We start from the raw sequence: 15,636 nt of genomic DNA, 5'->3' as shown, positions 1-15,636 counted from the left end.
GGAACCGTTAAAAAGTGAATGAATTGAGGAATGAATACTCACTGCCTGAAGGTTGAATCCCACTGCCCTAAATAAATGTACTTTTTATGGAATGATCAATCTAAAAATACTTGCCTCTGTGATCTGCCCCATTGTTGAAAACTACACAAGATGTGAATCGCACGTTATTTCCGAACATGTGCTATTATTTATTTTTGCTTACTTTGACACCGGCTATCTGATCCAAGTCACCGTGCCAGATTTAGACAGACACAAATAATCTTTGAAGCATGTTGCATTTTAAGTGAAAAAAGACCAAATTGTGAAGAAGTAGTTTAAGAAGTATTCCAATCGTAGAAATGTAACTACATTTGCTTTTACTTTCTACAAAAGCGAAAAATGTTTTTATGACATCTGATAAAAAATAATTTTAGTCACAAGGAGGTTTATTAAACAGGGAGAACGCATTTTTATATGGCTGAGGTATCAAGATGTACTTTCTTGCAAATACCTGGATAGGATATAAATAGTTTTATTTATTATTAGGAAATTACTGTTACTGTTATTAGTCTTCAGATTATAGCCATCCACTCCAATCTCAATGTTGTATTATGAAGTACAGTAATCTTTTGGTCTGCTTCGTCTTTTTCCACCAAGATGAATCAAATTGCTAGTATAATATTTTCACTAATAACACATGTTATGTCTATATCTGTATCATATTATGTAATGTTTTCACAATGTATTCATTGTCAATATTGTTGTAATGTATTGTAACTTGTGACATACGTCTGCACTGTTTTGTGTTAAATGTATGCTTTGTAGGGATGTAACGGTATCAACATTTCACGATACGATAGTACCTCGATATGAAGACTACGATACGATATTTATTGAATTTTGTGCAGGAAAAAAAACAAAACAAATGAAGACTTGGAAAAATGTGGCATAAGTGTTTATTAAACTATGACTGAACAAAGATCACATTTATTATTTTTAGATTAGGTCATTTTAAAGTGCAAAGAACAGTAATATAATAGCATAAAAATTAATAACATAAAAATTGAGAACATGAAACATGAAAAAATTAAAATGAAAAAAGTTTGAGTTGTTTGTCAACTTTTAACAACTCACAACCAGTCAGGTACTCGCCTCATTCACTGCTTCACTCACACACTCGCCTCATTCACTGCTTCACTCACTGCTATTTTTTTTCTCCTCGTATCATCATGAAACTTTTCGGGGTGATGTAACAAATGGCTCTTCATATTAGTCGTATTCCCCGAATTGTACTTCACCGCAGTCTGGCAGTGTCTGCATATTGTTTTTTGTCTGTCCGTCACCTTTTCTCGTTTCTTGTTACGGGAAAACCGAAATGCTTCCACACATGCGATTTATAATTCGCTTTAGCTTCAACTAGAGGTGGGCGGAATGGCCAAAAATCTATTTCAAGGAATGAGTAATTTTATTTCACGGTAACGATATATTTCATGAAACAATCTCCCATTATAATTCTATATTTTATACCTCATTTTTCTTAGATTGATTTAACTAATTTATTTATTACAGTTCATTTAAATGCTCACCATAGTTAAAATGTAGGTAAGTTATGAAAATGTACTAAAGATATCAAATTAAGTTCTGATAATCAGATGTATTATTTATTCATATTTATCTTCTGGCTATATCATATGTATACAGTAGGAAGATAGACAACATATATAACAATAAAGTATGAATATGCACAAACAATGAGAGTACAGTATATGACTAAACTGGTGTTCATGGGGTCTGTACTGTAGGTCTTTATCGCTCTTCACTCTCTATTAGATGAGCACTTTTAGTGTGTTGCGACTCTCTGTCTTTAGGTTTGTTTATTCTCGGGCTTGTTTTTGCACTGCGAGTCTCTGGTGACTCCTCACGCGTCTCCCAAAACTGGAGGTAGAAGCGCGTCACATCAAAGCGCTCACGCGCTCGCGAGCATCATCGCGCATTTCAATGCAAGTTTCACCTTGGCTCGCCTGAAGTTAAACTTTATAAAACTATTAACAGCTTTTCAAAACAACCTGACTTCTGAAATACGTGTTGAGAATGAGCTTTTTTAAATGCTGGCGCAGATCCCTGCACGAGCACTGCGGGTGAGAGAAGCGCCGGACTGGAGCGCATCACTAAACTACAGACTGAAAGAAGGTCAAAAGAATGTTTGATACGTTCATTTGTTACGGGTGGATTAATTCATTTGTTTTTTCAGAATAGCGCCTAATTTGCAGAGCGCCGAGTTAACCACGCCTACTTATTTACATTCCACGGAATACGTGGAATAGAAAAATCTCTTACGGTTGACATTTTATTCCGCGGTAACGGAATATTCCATCATTCCGCCCAGCCCTAGCTTCAACAATTTGTAAATCCGTTTCTATGCCACTAGCGGCATGGAAAAAAAATGCTATCGCGATACTTCGATATTTACAATACCGTTACATCCCTAATTTGGGTACAGTGTTAAATGTTTGCACAGTGGTTTCCGTGAAAAACTCTTTCATTCTGTGCAATGTAAATGTATTGACTTTGACTTTGACTTAGGTCTTAAAATATTCAACCAGTCACCCCACGACATTGTGGTTTTGTAGCTCTGTTAGTCACTACGCTGGTACAAAGTTTGCTTTGCATCCAATTGCTGATAAGATAAGTTAATGTTTAAGCAGAACAATATGATAACCTAAAGAATTCTGCAGAAGCCACAACTGCCAATTGTTATCTGAGCTTCTAAGACAAATGTTTGTGGTTTACTAGATTGACACTATGATCAGGGCCCTACGCAGGATTTTGGAAATACCGAGGTCCAAAAACTGAATTTGTCCCAAACAAAAAAATTCTGTTTCTTGATCTACATATGTGCATTTTAAAACGTTTGGAGTGCAAATTACATAACAATTGCTAAAACCATCTCTGTCTTTTCATGTTTATCAGTAATGAAAGTATACACATGGTCAATTGATATTTTTATACAAATACTACCAGATTGAAATACAACCTGCCTTTCATAAAGGATCATAATGCATTTGGGTTTGAAATTACATAAAGGTAAGAGGTTTCCATTTTTGAGTGTACTGTCCCTTTAACTTTTTTGTGTAACTACAGAAGTTGCAGCCACTTAGATTTTTATGAAAAATAGGTCAACTTAAAATAATATATAAACAGAATTAAAGAATGAGAATTGGTTTAAAATGGATGCATTTTAATTATTTGCAAATCATATAGTTGTTTTAATAGGCTAACCACAACCTATAAACACACCTGAGTCAAAGCCACGCAGTTTAGCATGAACTAGTGAAGGTCTGGTAATGTTTTTGTCGCGTAAAACTGACATTAAACACGTAAATGATATGTTTTTGGCGTTTTGTAGTTTGGATTACTGGATATTACAATCGGTCGTTTATTACAATCGGTCCATATCGCTCAAAACGTGAGTGCAAACCAGAGGTGTAAAGAGTACCTGAAAACCATACTTAAGTGAAAGTACAGATACCTTGCAGTGAAAATTACTCCATTACAAGTTACAAGTCACCAATTCCAAAACCACTTCAGTAAAAGTCTTTGCGTATCTGATTTTAACAGTACTTGAGTATTTGACTCATACTGAATGTAGGCTCAAAGCAGCACTAGTCCTCAACACTTAAGAGACTTGTCAGTGAAAAACAAGAAACAGTCGATTCGTGAGGAGAGCAATCGCATTTATTTTCTTAAATCATAATAAGACTGAACACCTCAAAATTGTAACAAATCATGGTCGACACCATAACCTACATCTATTACAAACACCCAAGTCTCATTTAAGCTCAAGTGCTCATAAGTAAGCCAACATTCTTCAAAAAGGTCTCTTCAATATAACGGATAAATAAAATAATGTTAGGTAAAATTAAAAAGTCAAAGGCAGCGGTTGTCAACTACCTGATAATGCACTCGTATTCACATAAAGAAGTAAGGGCAAAATTCACAAGAAGTACCTTCAATGCCCTTTAAATGGCAATATTAATTCTTCTGTAGCAAAAATAAACTGCTGCAAAAAAAATATAGGTGCCATGCAAAATGTAATGTGTAATTGCATTAGTCATTACAAATGTAGTGGAGTAAAGAGTACATATACTTGTTCAAAAATGTAGTCAAGTAGAGAGTAAAAGTTGCTAATATCTTTAATACTCAGTACAACTACAAAGTAGCCAAAAAGATACTTAAGTACAGTAACTAATTACATTTACTCCAATACTTTACAGCACTGGTGCAAACTCCCGGGCGCTCTGAAAAGAGGGAGAAAGCGATGCAGTCAGCGTTTTGCACACATTTTTAGACGCGACATGTCAATGGCCGCTAACATTTCTATGATAAAACATTAAACAGTTAGCTACTTACATCGCGCTCTTTCACAGTAGAAACTGAACTCGAGCTTGACTTCTGTCAATAGCAACTCTCGCCTTCTTTCATTTGATTGGACAGTAATCCTCGCCTTTCTTCATTTGATTGGCCAACTCAATCAATCAATGTTAAATAGCTGAGGTAGATCAGATCTGAGATCAGTTATCTAGGCGTTTTCTACTAAATTGGCATTTTTTTCACGTCAAAACTACCGAGGTCTGGACCTCGGGGACCTCAATGGTGGGTACGGCCATGACTATGATCTATGATTTTTTATATTTCAGGGGATCAAACTAGATCTGGTCTGAGAATCTAAACTTTGCCGGATCGCTTTGTCGGTCTGAACTGCAATTAAAAGTGTTGAATTGACACCTTGAATATCTTGTAAGTCAAAGGTCACTGCCATCATTCTTCATTCTAAAAGGTTAATGCTAATCTTGTGTCTGTTAACCTTTGGTAGATCTTTTTTGCTGTTTTTGTGTGTTAAAATGAAATAAAGAAGGGTAAAGGAAGAAAATACAGCTCATTGTACTCCCTTTGTGACAACATGCCCCAGTTAGTTATATTAACCGAAGCCATTAAATGTTGCTTTTAGCAATATTTAAACAGTAAAACAATTATGAAACACACACATATATATTTACAAACCTACAAACATAAATTTACATTTATTTTTATTATATAATTCACCACAGTTTATACCTTATAGCTACCACAGTACCTACAGTATATAGCTACTAACAGCATTGTGACAACTTACCCCTTCCTCTGCTATGGTCAGTAAAAAACATACTGGTATGACATATATTCCTAAATGATTCCCAAGATTGTTTGACTCTTTTCACACTGTGTATTTTATGCCAGAGTAGTGCTTGGAACAAACGTTCACCCTCAGAAATGCTATCTTCATTATATTAAACCGTTTACAATATGAGAAGTTTCTCTTTAAGACATCCCGCTCAGGGTCTACAGGACATTCATGGGAGGAGGCTAGTTACATCCTCCTTAACAATATGAGAAAGTTCAGTCTCGGATCATAACTGTCTGCTCGTGTTCAAGCCTTGGATCCAGACACAGAACATCTGGCCAGCACATCTCAGAGAGCCTTGAGGACAGAGGAAACATTGAAAGGTTCCACAGTGTTTCACTTCAGCATGAACTCAGCTCATGTTCTGCTAGCTCTGTCCCTGCTGATGCTTTTGTCCAGAGTCAACGCTCAGTATGGCTACCCGTATGATACGGGTGAAGAGTGGGTGAATACCTGGCGCCAGGGCTTTAACTTCCAGTGTCCCCATGGCGAGGTGTTGGTGGCCATCAGAAGTTACTTCAGTGCGGATGAAGGCTCTGACCGCCGGTGGACCTTTGAGTGCCAGAGGACTCCCCATGGCTGGGGTGAACCCAGTGAGTGCTGGTGGGATGATATCAACAGAGCGGGGATGGAATGGTACGTGTGTATGAATGCGGGTGCTAGTGTGCTGTCTGTACTTGTAAAGGTGTGTGTGTAGTGTGATTTGAAACAATTCTGTCAAACTATTTGCAAAGTTCTGAAAACAATGAAAATTGTGCATGCAAGAATCAATCTAATATCAAGTGTGCAGCTGAGGATTAAAAAATAGGTATAGAAGGTTCTGCACAATGCATCATCTGCTTTTTCGGGCAGTTTGGAATGGTCATCTATTTTTTTTATCTTGCTCTTTATATGATTTATATAAGGAAGTTCTGTGCAATGCATCATGTACTCTGGTTTTTGGACAGTTATTTGGAATGATTTGTGTAAACAGCTTGCACATGCCTTTATTTAATCCATGCCTGAAAATGTTTATTTCATGTTTAGGTTACACTAACTACATTTTAAGTGTTCTGTTTCTTATATGATTAGACTCAGATGTATGATGTTTAGAAGAATTCTTGATAAAACATAACTGCATTGTTTTCAGAGTTGAGCGGTTGGTTGCTGTGGCAACATCACGATTATTTGTTTGTCATTGGGAAAGCAGCTGAAACTTTCTCAAATTGGACTGAAGAGAGACAGCAGATGTTTGGACCCCAGGTCAACCGTTCTAAACCACAAACCTCATAAGAGATATAACGGCAACGTTTAAGAGCCTCGTGCAGTGCCAAAATGAAACAAACTGCTTGAAACATATCTCATTCATACCACCTGCACGGCACATTTGTGAATCATTTTAGTAATGTATCATTAAGAATAACACTATGTCAAATTACACTTCTACTTTTTAGATTTGTTATTATTTGTTGCATTAGAGCCTGTATTTGGGATTTGTTGAAGGGTCTTGTTTAACCCATTCAGATAATGTTCCAGAGGCACAAAAGACATGATTTTGCATTTGTGCATTTGCATTTATTCATTACAAAAGAAATTCATTCTTAACAGTAATATCAATCCACCCATCATCTGATACCATTCATCCCTATATTAGGGTCACAGGGAGAGCTTGAGACTTTTCCATCTTAGGTCAGGAGATTTTTTATTTGTTTATAAATACAAACATGAATCACTAGATCTATCATGTTTTTTTAGAAACCCGTTATTCCCCAACAGAATTCAGATGGGCACAGGCTTATTTGACACATAGGCCTATTGGTGAAATTGCAAAATGATGCATTATACCAAAGTCAGTTTGCAGAAGACGTGCCACTGGCCGGAAATGTTTGCAGCTCTGGGGGGCTACTAACGTCAAGACAACAGGCAGATATTACTAGAATCGCTGGCAAAAACCTGAATTAAATAGCATATTTCCAATTAATAATTCAACTTGACATGAACTGTGCCACAACTTGGTTTGCTAAGATTAAATTGTGCTAAAATCACCCTTTTCGAACGACCATACTAAGCATTGCATTTCTCTTCATTTATTGTAAAGGCAGTGGCGCATCTTGTTAATATCTATTATCTTTGATCACACCTCCTTTGTTTACATTTAAACACTCTCTTGTAAAATATCTCTGCAGTATGATGTCATGTGATATTATGACTTGTCTTATTAATGTCACCTCTCAGCTGGAGGTGATGAACTAAAAAGCGAACGGTTGCAGGGTCTGAACGGATTAACAGTGTTCATTCCCATTACTGCAGAACATCTTGGGCCCATCTATTTCTGACATGTTATTATTTCAAAGCATAAAAGCAACTGTGCTTTTAGTGAACAGTCTTGTTGTCCAGGAGACTCACTCATTACTAGTGCCAATATTAAACATGTGTGTCCTTTTACAGATGTTTTTTATTTTAATGCATTTTTGTTTATTAAAAAACATATGGTGTAGTTCATATAAACTCAGAATTTGTCTGAAACATCCAATCTGGTTTCTGAAGTATTCAGCTTGGTGTCAACTGATAATTGTAGAACAGTCTGCTATGCTCTCTCTCTCTCTCTCTCTCTCTCTCTCTCTCTCTCTTTAAGTAAATATAGGCTAATGCTAATTTAAGTGAATGCTAACATAAAAATAGCCTCAAAGCCTCTCAGCACATGCAGTTCTGATTGTGGATTACAGCTTTATCAGTTTAAAATGAATGCATAAACTCTTCTCTCATTTTTGCCATGTTTACACAAAGACTTAGGACTAACTGCGTAGAGGAAAATCGGACCATTTAAAGGCTTATGAGACTAGCATGAGCGGCATTAAACAGTGAAAGCTTTCTTGTTTCAAATCAATTCAGGAGGTTTGGAAAAACAAGCTTGCTCTCTGGTACTAGTGGTGCTAAACGCTAACATGCAACACAATGACAACGGTTGTTTGAGTTAAAGATATAAAGTAAATATATTTGATCATATAAAGATCATAATCAACAGTGAATGTATTTTTATTTCACTCTTTGTTCAGATAATCAAACTTAGTTTGTGAAATAGAAAATTGTATAATTTATGATGGATTTTCATATTCTAAGATCTAGGCCTTTAAAGGTGCTGTGTGTAATTTTTAGTGGCATCTAGCAGTGAGGTTGCGAATTGCAACCAACTGCTCACTCCACCCATCCCTTTCAAAGCACTACAGAGGCCGGGATAAGATTAAGACGTTTTCGCTTCTTTCCCGAATCAGATAACGTACAAAACGCGTTCTGTAGAGCAGTTTGTCTGTTTAGGGCTACTGTAGAAACAACTTGGTGACAGCATTCCATGTAAAGGGACCCACGGTGTAGGCTATAAAGATAGAAATAGCTCAAAGGTAACAAAACATAACACTTCATTATGTAAGGTCTTTATACACCTCTGAACACATAGTTATGTACAGTATATTATATTGCATTTCTGTTAATAGATCATCCAAACAACTACACTCCTGTCCTTTAAATGTGACTTTTAAATAACAAAGAACAAAAGAGACTTAATTTGTCTGACAATACTGTATCTTGCATCCAGACTCTGGCTGACCACAGGAACGTGAATGTTTGCCCAGAATGGTTTGAACTGAAATTGATTTACAGCCATCTCATCATTTTTCCTCAACCTTAAGGATAAAACGACAGTTGCTTGATTTCTTTAAATGTTTGAAAAGTGATAACATCGTAAATGTCTCAGACACTATTTTTTTCAGTGCTGTTTGGCTCAGGTTCTTCATATCATGTCCAGAAAGACATTTCTTTACGCAGAACACTTAAGACCACTTTGTGACTTCCTGACAAAAGTATAGCCTTATTTGACCGCTTCTCCAGCTTGTTAGAACAGGAAAAGTCTGGTTGCTGGGATCAGTCTCAGAGGGCGTAAGCAACAGTGCCAAAGGGCCATTCAATGTTCCACCTAGCCCCCCCCCCCCACCTTTAAGAGCATTGGGGGGAGATTTTCCAGTGGGTTAATTGGACTCAGCATAGTTTTCCCTGATCTACTGCCCACTTTGGGATATTTTCGCCTGAGACCTCAGCCCCCTGCTGTCTGCCGTAGACTGTCAGTGGACTATATGTCAGTCTTACCGCACACTTGGAAATTATATTTAAGAAGTCATACAATGCAATCCTAATTCAAGAAAGAAAGTAGTACAGAAAAACATTAGCTAGCAAATAATCAGGCTCAGTGAGAATACTCTCTACGTCCCATCTTTGACATCATTGACTTCAGGCAAATCTTCCGTTCTCTCACCCTCTTCACCTTATAAGAACAGTCACTTTGATTTGCACTATGAAGTAGATGACATTCCATTGGGAGAATGTCTTGGCCTACTTGCTATTGGTGGAACAGTTGCCCATGGCGTTAGGGTTGCTATGACAACTGTCTGGCGCCGCTGGTGGCCAGGGAGCAACGCAGAGCTGCTTGCGTTTTTGTTGTGATGACAACTGTTTGTATAGGTCATAAACAAGTGGCAACCCTAAATAAACCCATATTTACAGAAAACCTAAAAAACAACACCCTTATAGCAGCCAACTCAGGGGTGACATTTTGATGACATCACTTCCAAATGTGGAGAAACAATTGTTGGGTTCAGTAAACCTAGAAAATGTCCATATTTGACCCAAACAACCCAGCATGGTTTAAGTGGATACTTTATTCTAACTATAGTTTAGATAAACCAATTTATTGAATAAATAATGCACAGAAACTGCTGGATTTTGCACAAAGGTCATTTTAAAACGGCAATCTGTAACTTTTTTTGTTTAAAAATGAACAAAAACCTGTTGTTGAGCAAGTGAAGATGTGTTTTTTTTTTTAATTGTCTCCTTACCTTAACCTAAACCGCAACTGTAAGCTTATAAAAATGTTTTATACATTTAGCTGTATGATTTCACAGAAAATTTCAGTTTGATGTTATTTGACTTTAATAAAGAACATAAAGTAACCTGCAATTTTAGGTTTCAAACAGAGATGGCGATAGAGAGGCAAAAGTTACAGTTAAAGTTGCAGTTACATTTAAATTACATAAAAATATTTGGCATTAACAATGTCCCTATTCTAGATTTTTTTTAGTTAAGTTGGTTATTTTATACCTTCACTGTAAACTGCAAAATGTGCTCCCTACAAAGATAAATAAGTAACTTGAACATAGAATTTTTAGTTATCAAATTATTATTGTTTTGCATATACTAAACAAAATTAGCCTAAACATGTTTCTAACGACGATTATTTTGTTGACTGGACTTAGATTCTCAAGTTTTTGGCCACAATGCGTCAGAAAGTTTGCCAACTTACAAAACGGAGTATTCTGAACAACCAATATTGCAAGAGTTTGAAAGTTCCCAAGATGCATTGCAGCATGTTCAATTCTGTGTTTCTTATTTGTTTTTCTTTTAAAGATTAGTGTTTTAGTTCCTGCTGGCTTAATTTATGCTTTAATATCGTTGTTACTGTTAGTTATCTGTTGTGTTTAGAGTTTGTTTAATGAATGGTGGTTTTTGATTGTTACCATGGTTGAGGTGTGTGTGTTCAATATTGAGGTGTAAGTGCATGACACAGCAGCATCATCGGTACAAATGCACTCAACACAAACTGTTGCACAGTTATTTGATCAAAGTTTTGGTCTGTCTGAGGCAGAAAACATGTACAATTGTAGTTAAACACCAATAAATTTGTTTATTTTTAAAAAACCTATCAACTGTATATTCTCTATTTATGTTCGACCAACAAAATAAATGTTGTTCTGTTGTTCATAAGGTAAACTTGACTATGATGTGACAGCTGATACCTTAAACATAATTTTTTAGGTTGGGTGGACTTCACTCTCTGTTTGTTGAGTTAACTCAAAAGCGTGCTTGTGATAGGTTGCCTTATTATTTTAAGTTGACTCAACTATTTTTATTTACAGTGTTCAACATTTCTAATACCGTGAATTCAGAACTAATTTGATCGCCACATGTCACTTTAGTGTTTAAGAGGCTCTAAAACCATAACCAAAGAGTAGAATACCAAGAGGCGAAACCCTATAGAACGTTCCATTGCAACAAAAGCTCCCTGAGATGTCCGCCATTTTGGGGTGAAAGCGATTCGGCTTTTTGCTGTCGTGATGGCAATATCAGCTGCTTTGTTAAAAAAACATTAAATCTGAAATTCAACCTGAATGATGATCAGTGTTGGGTGTAACTAGTTACTAAGTAATTAGTTACTGTAATTTAATTACTTTTCCCTTGAAAAAGTAAAGTAAGGGATTACTCAAATTTTCTGTAATTTTATTACAGTTACTTCTGATGTAATTAAACTTATGTGTAATACTGTAAAAATACTTTGTGTAATATATGTGTGTGTGCAAGGAATGGACATCAAAATTCAATGTCTAACTTTAAAATCCGTGCTTTAATGTATAATTCTCAAATTTGTAATACTTTGGTCAGTTAATAATACTACTTTATGTAGTTTTATATTCTTTATTTGAATGAATGAAAAGAGCCGTTTCATGTATTTCTTTGAATTACTTAACAAATCAAGGTTGCTATAGGATATTGAAAGTAATTAGTAATGAGTAATTAAATACTTTTCGGAGAGAGTAATTTGTGCAGTAATCTAATTACACTATTGAATATGTAATTAGTAACTAGTAATTAATTACTTTTTCAGAGTAACTTGCCCAACACTGATGATGATATACATGATGACAAAAGCCTTGGCTCACTAGAAACCATGTCAGTTATAAAGCATTTTCACCCCAAAATGGCAGCCGCACTGTTTCCCAAAAAGTACCAGAGTTTCGCCTCTTGGTATTCTATACTCTTTGTCATAACTCTTCCTGTAGACGTAGAACAGAATGGCAAATGTTCCTCTCACTGTTTCTGTATAAACAGGAAGATACTCACCATACAAGGTCAACAGCTAAAGGCAGACACGTCATATGAGACTGACTCCTCTAAATACATTAATATTCAAAAGCTTGGTTACGAATGATTCATTCATTCAACAAATACCAAATGTTATAGTTCAGCATTTTTTCTCTTATTTGAATATTCTAAATTTCTACTGTCTACAGGTCCTCCGTTTGCACTAGCAATGGGCTGGTTGCTGGCGTGCAAAGTCAGTATTTTGATGCGGTTTTGGACCGGGAATGGCAGTTCTACTGCTGTCGATATGGCCGCAGATGCCCATATACCTGCTGGTGAGTTTTTCTGCATAAACACACTCTAAGGACCCAGTATTATTTAATATTGAACCGACATATTAATCACTGGTATCAAGTGCATTCTGGTTATTAGGTTAAAACTGGATTACAATTACTGGAGATTTGTCTTGTAAGTGATATCTTTCCTTTAATTGGGTTCTCGTGATTTATTTACAGGAAGACGCATGATGTCCCAGAGTACCACACGGAAGAAGGGGAGATGGTAATCCCCAGTTATGGCTACTTTATCAGAGGGGCTCAAACCACCTTCAGTGGTGTAATGAGGTATGTATGAGCAATTAATCTTCCTTTCCATTCAGGCCTGAGCATGTGGTCCTCATGTATTATTATAAAAAAATCAATTTTATTTAAATTTGATGCATTACTGTTACTGTTAGTGCATAAAAATAGTTCCTTTAATGGTCACCAGTCTGTTTTTCATGCTTTACAGGGATCGGCAGTGGAAGTACATCTTGTGCCGAATGACCGAATTTGATTGTGAATTTGAAAATTTCTAGTTTGCATTTTTAATAAATATCCTTGTTGACATGTGAACACAAATATGCTCACAAATCGCCCCAAGAACACTTTATTTAGCTTACTAACCTGTGTGAAGTAAAAATAGTCTTTACTTTAAGAATCTTTTTCTTCTTAATGTAACCCTAAAACTAACGTTTGCTGGTACGATCTCATGTAATCTGATTACTTTATTTTATAACTTTCATGGTACCTGATAAAACAAAAATGTGGTAAAAATATAGTATACCCTGACAATTACCTTTACTGTAAAAAACCCGTAATTTTACAGAATTTTACAGTTCTAACAAATTTTGCTAGTTTTTTTTAAACATGGTAAAACAATTCAAATTACAGAAAAAGACTGCAAATTAACCAAAATAACGTGAAAAACGTGTAATTTCACTTTTTTTCTGGTGCCCTAGCTGCCAGAAAATGTTTGTTTTTTATGGGACTTTTCTACAGTGTTGTTTTGGCTTTACAACAATTTCTGTCTGCATGGATCTGTACTAATTTTTGCTCCAATTTCTATAATAATTATGTCTGTGTATCATTTTTAGATATTTTATTTTTTAGATATTTTATTTTAATAAAATAATAAAAAAACTGCATGATGGTGACAGCATTTTGCACAATTATTAATATGATTCCAACAAATCATCCAATTCATTTTGGAATGGTTCTTGTTTGAGACCCATTTCAAAAAACGCTCAGATGGAGCCATAGGAAATTCTGAATCATCTGGATAAAATGGTAGAACTAATAAATCCCTTCTCTCGTGGTTTTCAAGAGTGTTTTTTCTGAGTTGCAACACACATAACAGAGGAGGCTGTTTACCTCTTCATCCTTCCGCATCTGTTTTCTACTATGCTAAAGCCAGTACGTTTTCTCAGAGGCATTTGTGGCCAGTTCTGATCTGCTCTTTGTGTGTAAAAGTGTACAGATGTGTTTTAGAGGTATAAATACTGAATACAATACTGTGTAGTTCTGGGCTACAAAAGAGTGTCTATGAGAAAACATGTTTGTGTTTGGGTGTGTCTCTCTCAACAAGTGGGACAATTATAGGTAATTATAGATAAGGGTGGTTGGGTTTTGTGTACATGAGGAACTTTTAACAGAGCTGCAAACACAATCCTCCTTATATGTAATGAGTTGCTGTTGTAAAAAAAGGTTGTCTATTGACATCAGCCTGGATCTTGCCGTGCATCTCTATATTTTGTCAGTAACTGACTATAGTGATTTTGGACCACAGTACTTGTTTTATCATCATTTAAATAATAGCATTTTTATCATCAATTAAATTAAATATATGTTTTTATCTCCTGTCCATCTGCACAGTGATGCACATTTTGCTTCCCTTTGGTTTTCCATAGTTTGCTTAGGTATTTTTAGCCATTTGAATAAGCACCAGGCACTTAACAAGATAAACTGTTTATATATATATAGTATAATATATAATATAATGTAATGTTTATTGCACAAAAATCTGAATGAAGCCCACACAAAATGTGTATTTAGAAGGTAACATGGTTTTAAATTTCCCGTACCTTTATCAGTAAAGGTCATGGGTCTATCCCCTGGCAATAAACAATTGCATAATCATCTTCAATGAGCTTCTATTTAAATAATTTTCTAAAAACATATCTTTCAATGACCACTCAAAAAAAAGTTGCATTCCTGATCTGTGATAAAGGTTAAGGAGAGGGCCACTGACACCACCATTCCCTTTGCTGCCTACTGAGCAGACGGTTGGGAGTAAGCCAGTGGCTCTAAACACGGTTTATTTATGGCAGCTGCCGACTTGAGGCATTGAGCCAAGCATCACAAAATGACACGGCTGTCCCCAAGTCAAGCATGGCGACAGTCGACACTTGGTCAGCTGCCCTAGACTTACTGTGCACTTCTATTGGAACAGTCCACTGCAGATGGTTTTATATAGGTCAGGCTACCCTTTCATTCAGTCTGGTGCACTTTTCTTTGCACCTTCATTGCGAGTTTTAATTACACAGAGTTACACATACTGTTTATATTATCAATAGCCAAATTCTGTTTGAATGGCAATGTTGTAATTATGGTTGTTTGCAGCAACAAGAATAAAACTTTAGTCAGAACTGTAATGGACTTTGGAACCTGTGCATAACTGTAATTATGAGATAAATACAATGAGACGCCATAAAAAAAGCCGGAGAAAATAGACAGATGCTAAATCCAGTAAAAGCTCTGAAGAATTATTGACTATGAGTTAGCCAAAGAGGTACTATATAGCTTACATTTAGAGTATTTGCTGTGTGTGTACTGTAAATCAAACTGTGACAATTATGAATAGATTCTATACTTTTCTGAACCAAAAAGAAGATATTCTCCTTCCGTTTATTATACCATAAAATGCTTGTTTTCCATGATATAAAAAAACATAAAATTGTGACAATAAGGCCACATCCACATGAAGCCAGAGCTTTCCCTATCCTTTTCACGGCATCGTCTCAAGAAATATCTGAGTACACACGCCGCTAATCCGACTCAAAACGATGTAGTATACACGCCAAATCAGTATGTGGCGCTGTAATTCTGCCACAATGATACACTGAAAACGGAGAAGAAGATTTGTACTATGTACTATGGTAGTCAATGGTGGCCAAGAACTATTTTGGTTAGACGCATTCTTCTAAATATCTTTCTCTGTGTTCATCAGAGCAA

At 35.9% G+C, this 15,636-nt stretch overlaps 1 protein-coding gene across 1 annotated transcript; it reads left to right on the top strand.

Moving 5' to 3' along the window:
- The first annotated feature begins 5,417 nt into the window (after positions 1 to 5,417).
- On the top strand, positions 5,418 to 13,748 carry dpt (dermatopontin). Its single transcript, XM_057338163.1, has 4 exons — positions 5,418 to 5,836; positions 12,295 to 12,420; positions 12,601 to 12,708; positions 12,875 to 13,748. The coding sequence occupies exons 1-4, from the start codon at positions 5,547 to 5,549 to the stop codon at positions 12,939 to 12,941; spliced, it is 591 nt and encodes a 196-aa protein (XP_057194146.1). The 5' UTR covers positions 5,418 to 5,546; the 3' UTR covers positions 12,942 to 13,748.
- The last annotated feature ends 1,888 nt before the right edge of the window (positions 13,749 to 15,636 follow it).

This window comes from Triplophysa rosa, linkage group LG7 (genome assembly GCF_024868665.1).
Source record: "Triplophysa rosa linkage group LG7, Trosa_1v2, whole genome shotgun sequence".
Classification (NCBI taxonomy): Eukaryota; Metazoa; Chordata; class Actinopteri; order Cypriniformes; family Nemacheilidae; genus Triplophysa; species Triplophysa rosa.
Note: the sequence above shows the minus strand (reverse complement) of the source record. Positions and strands in the feature narration are given on the sequence as shown.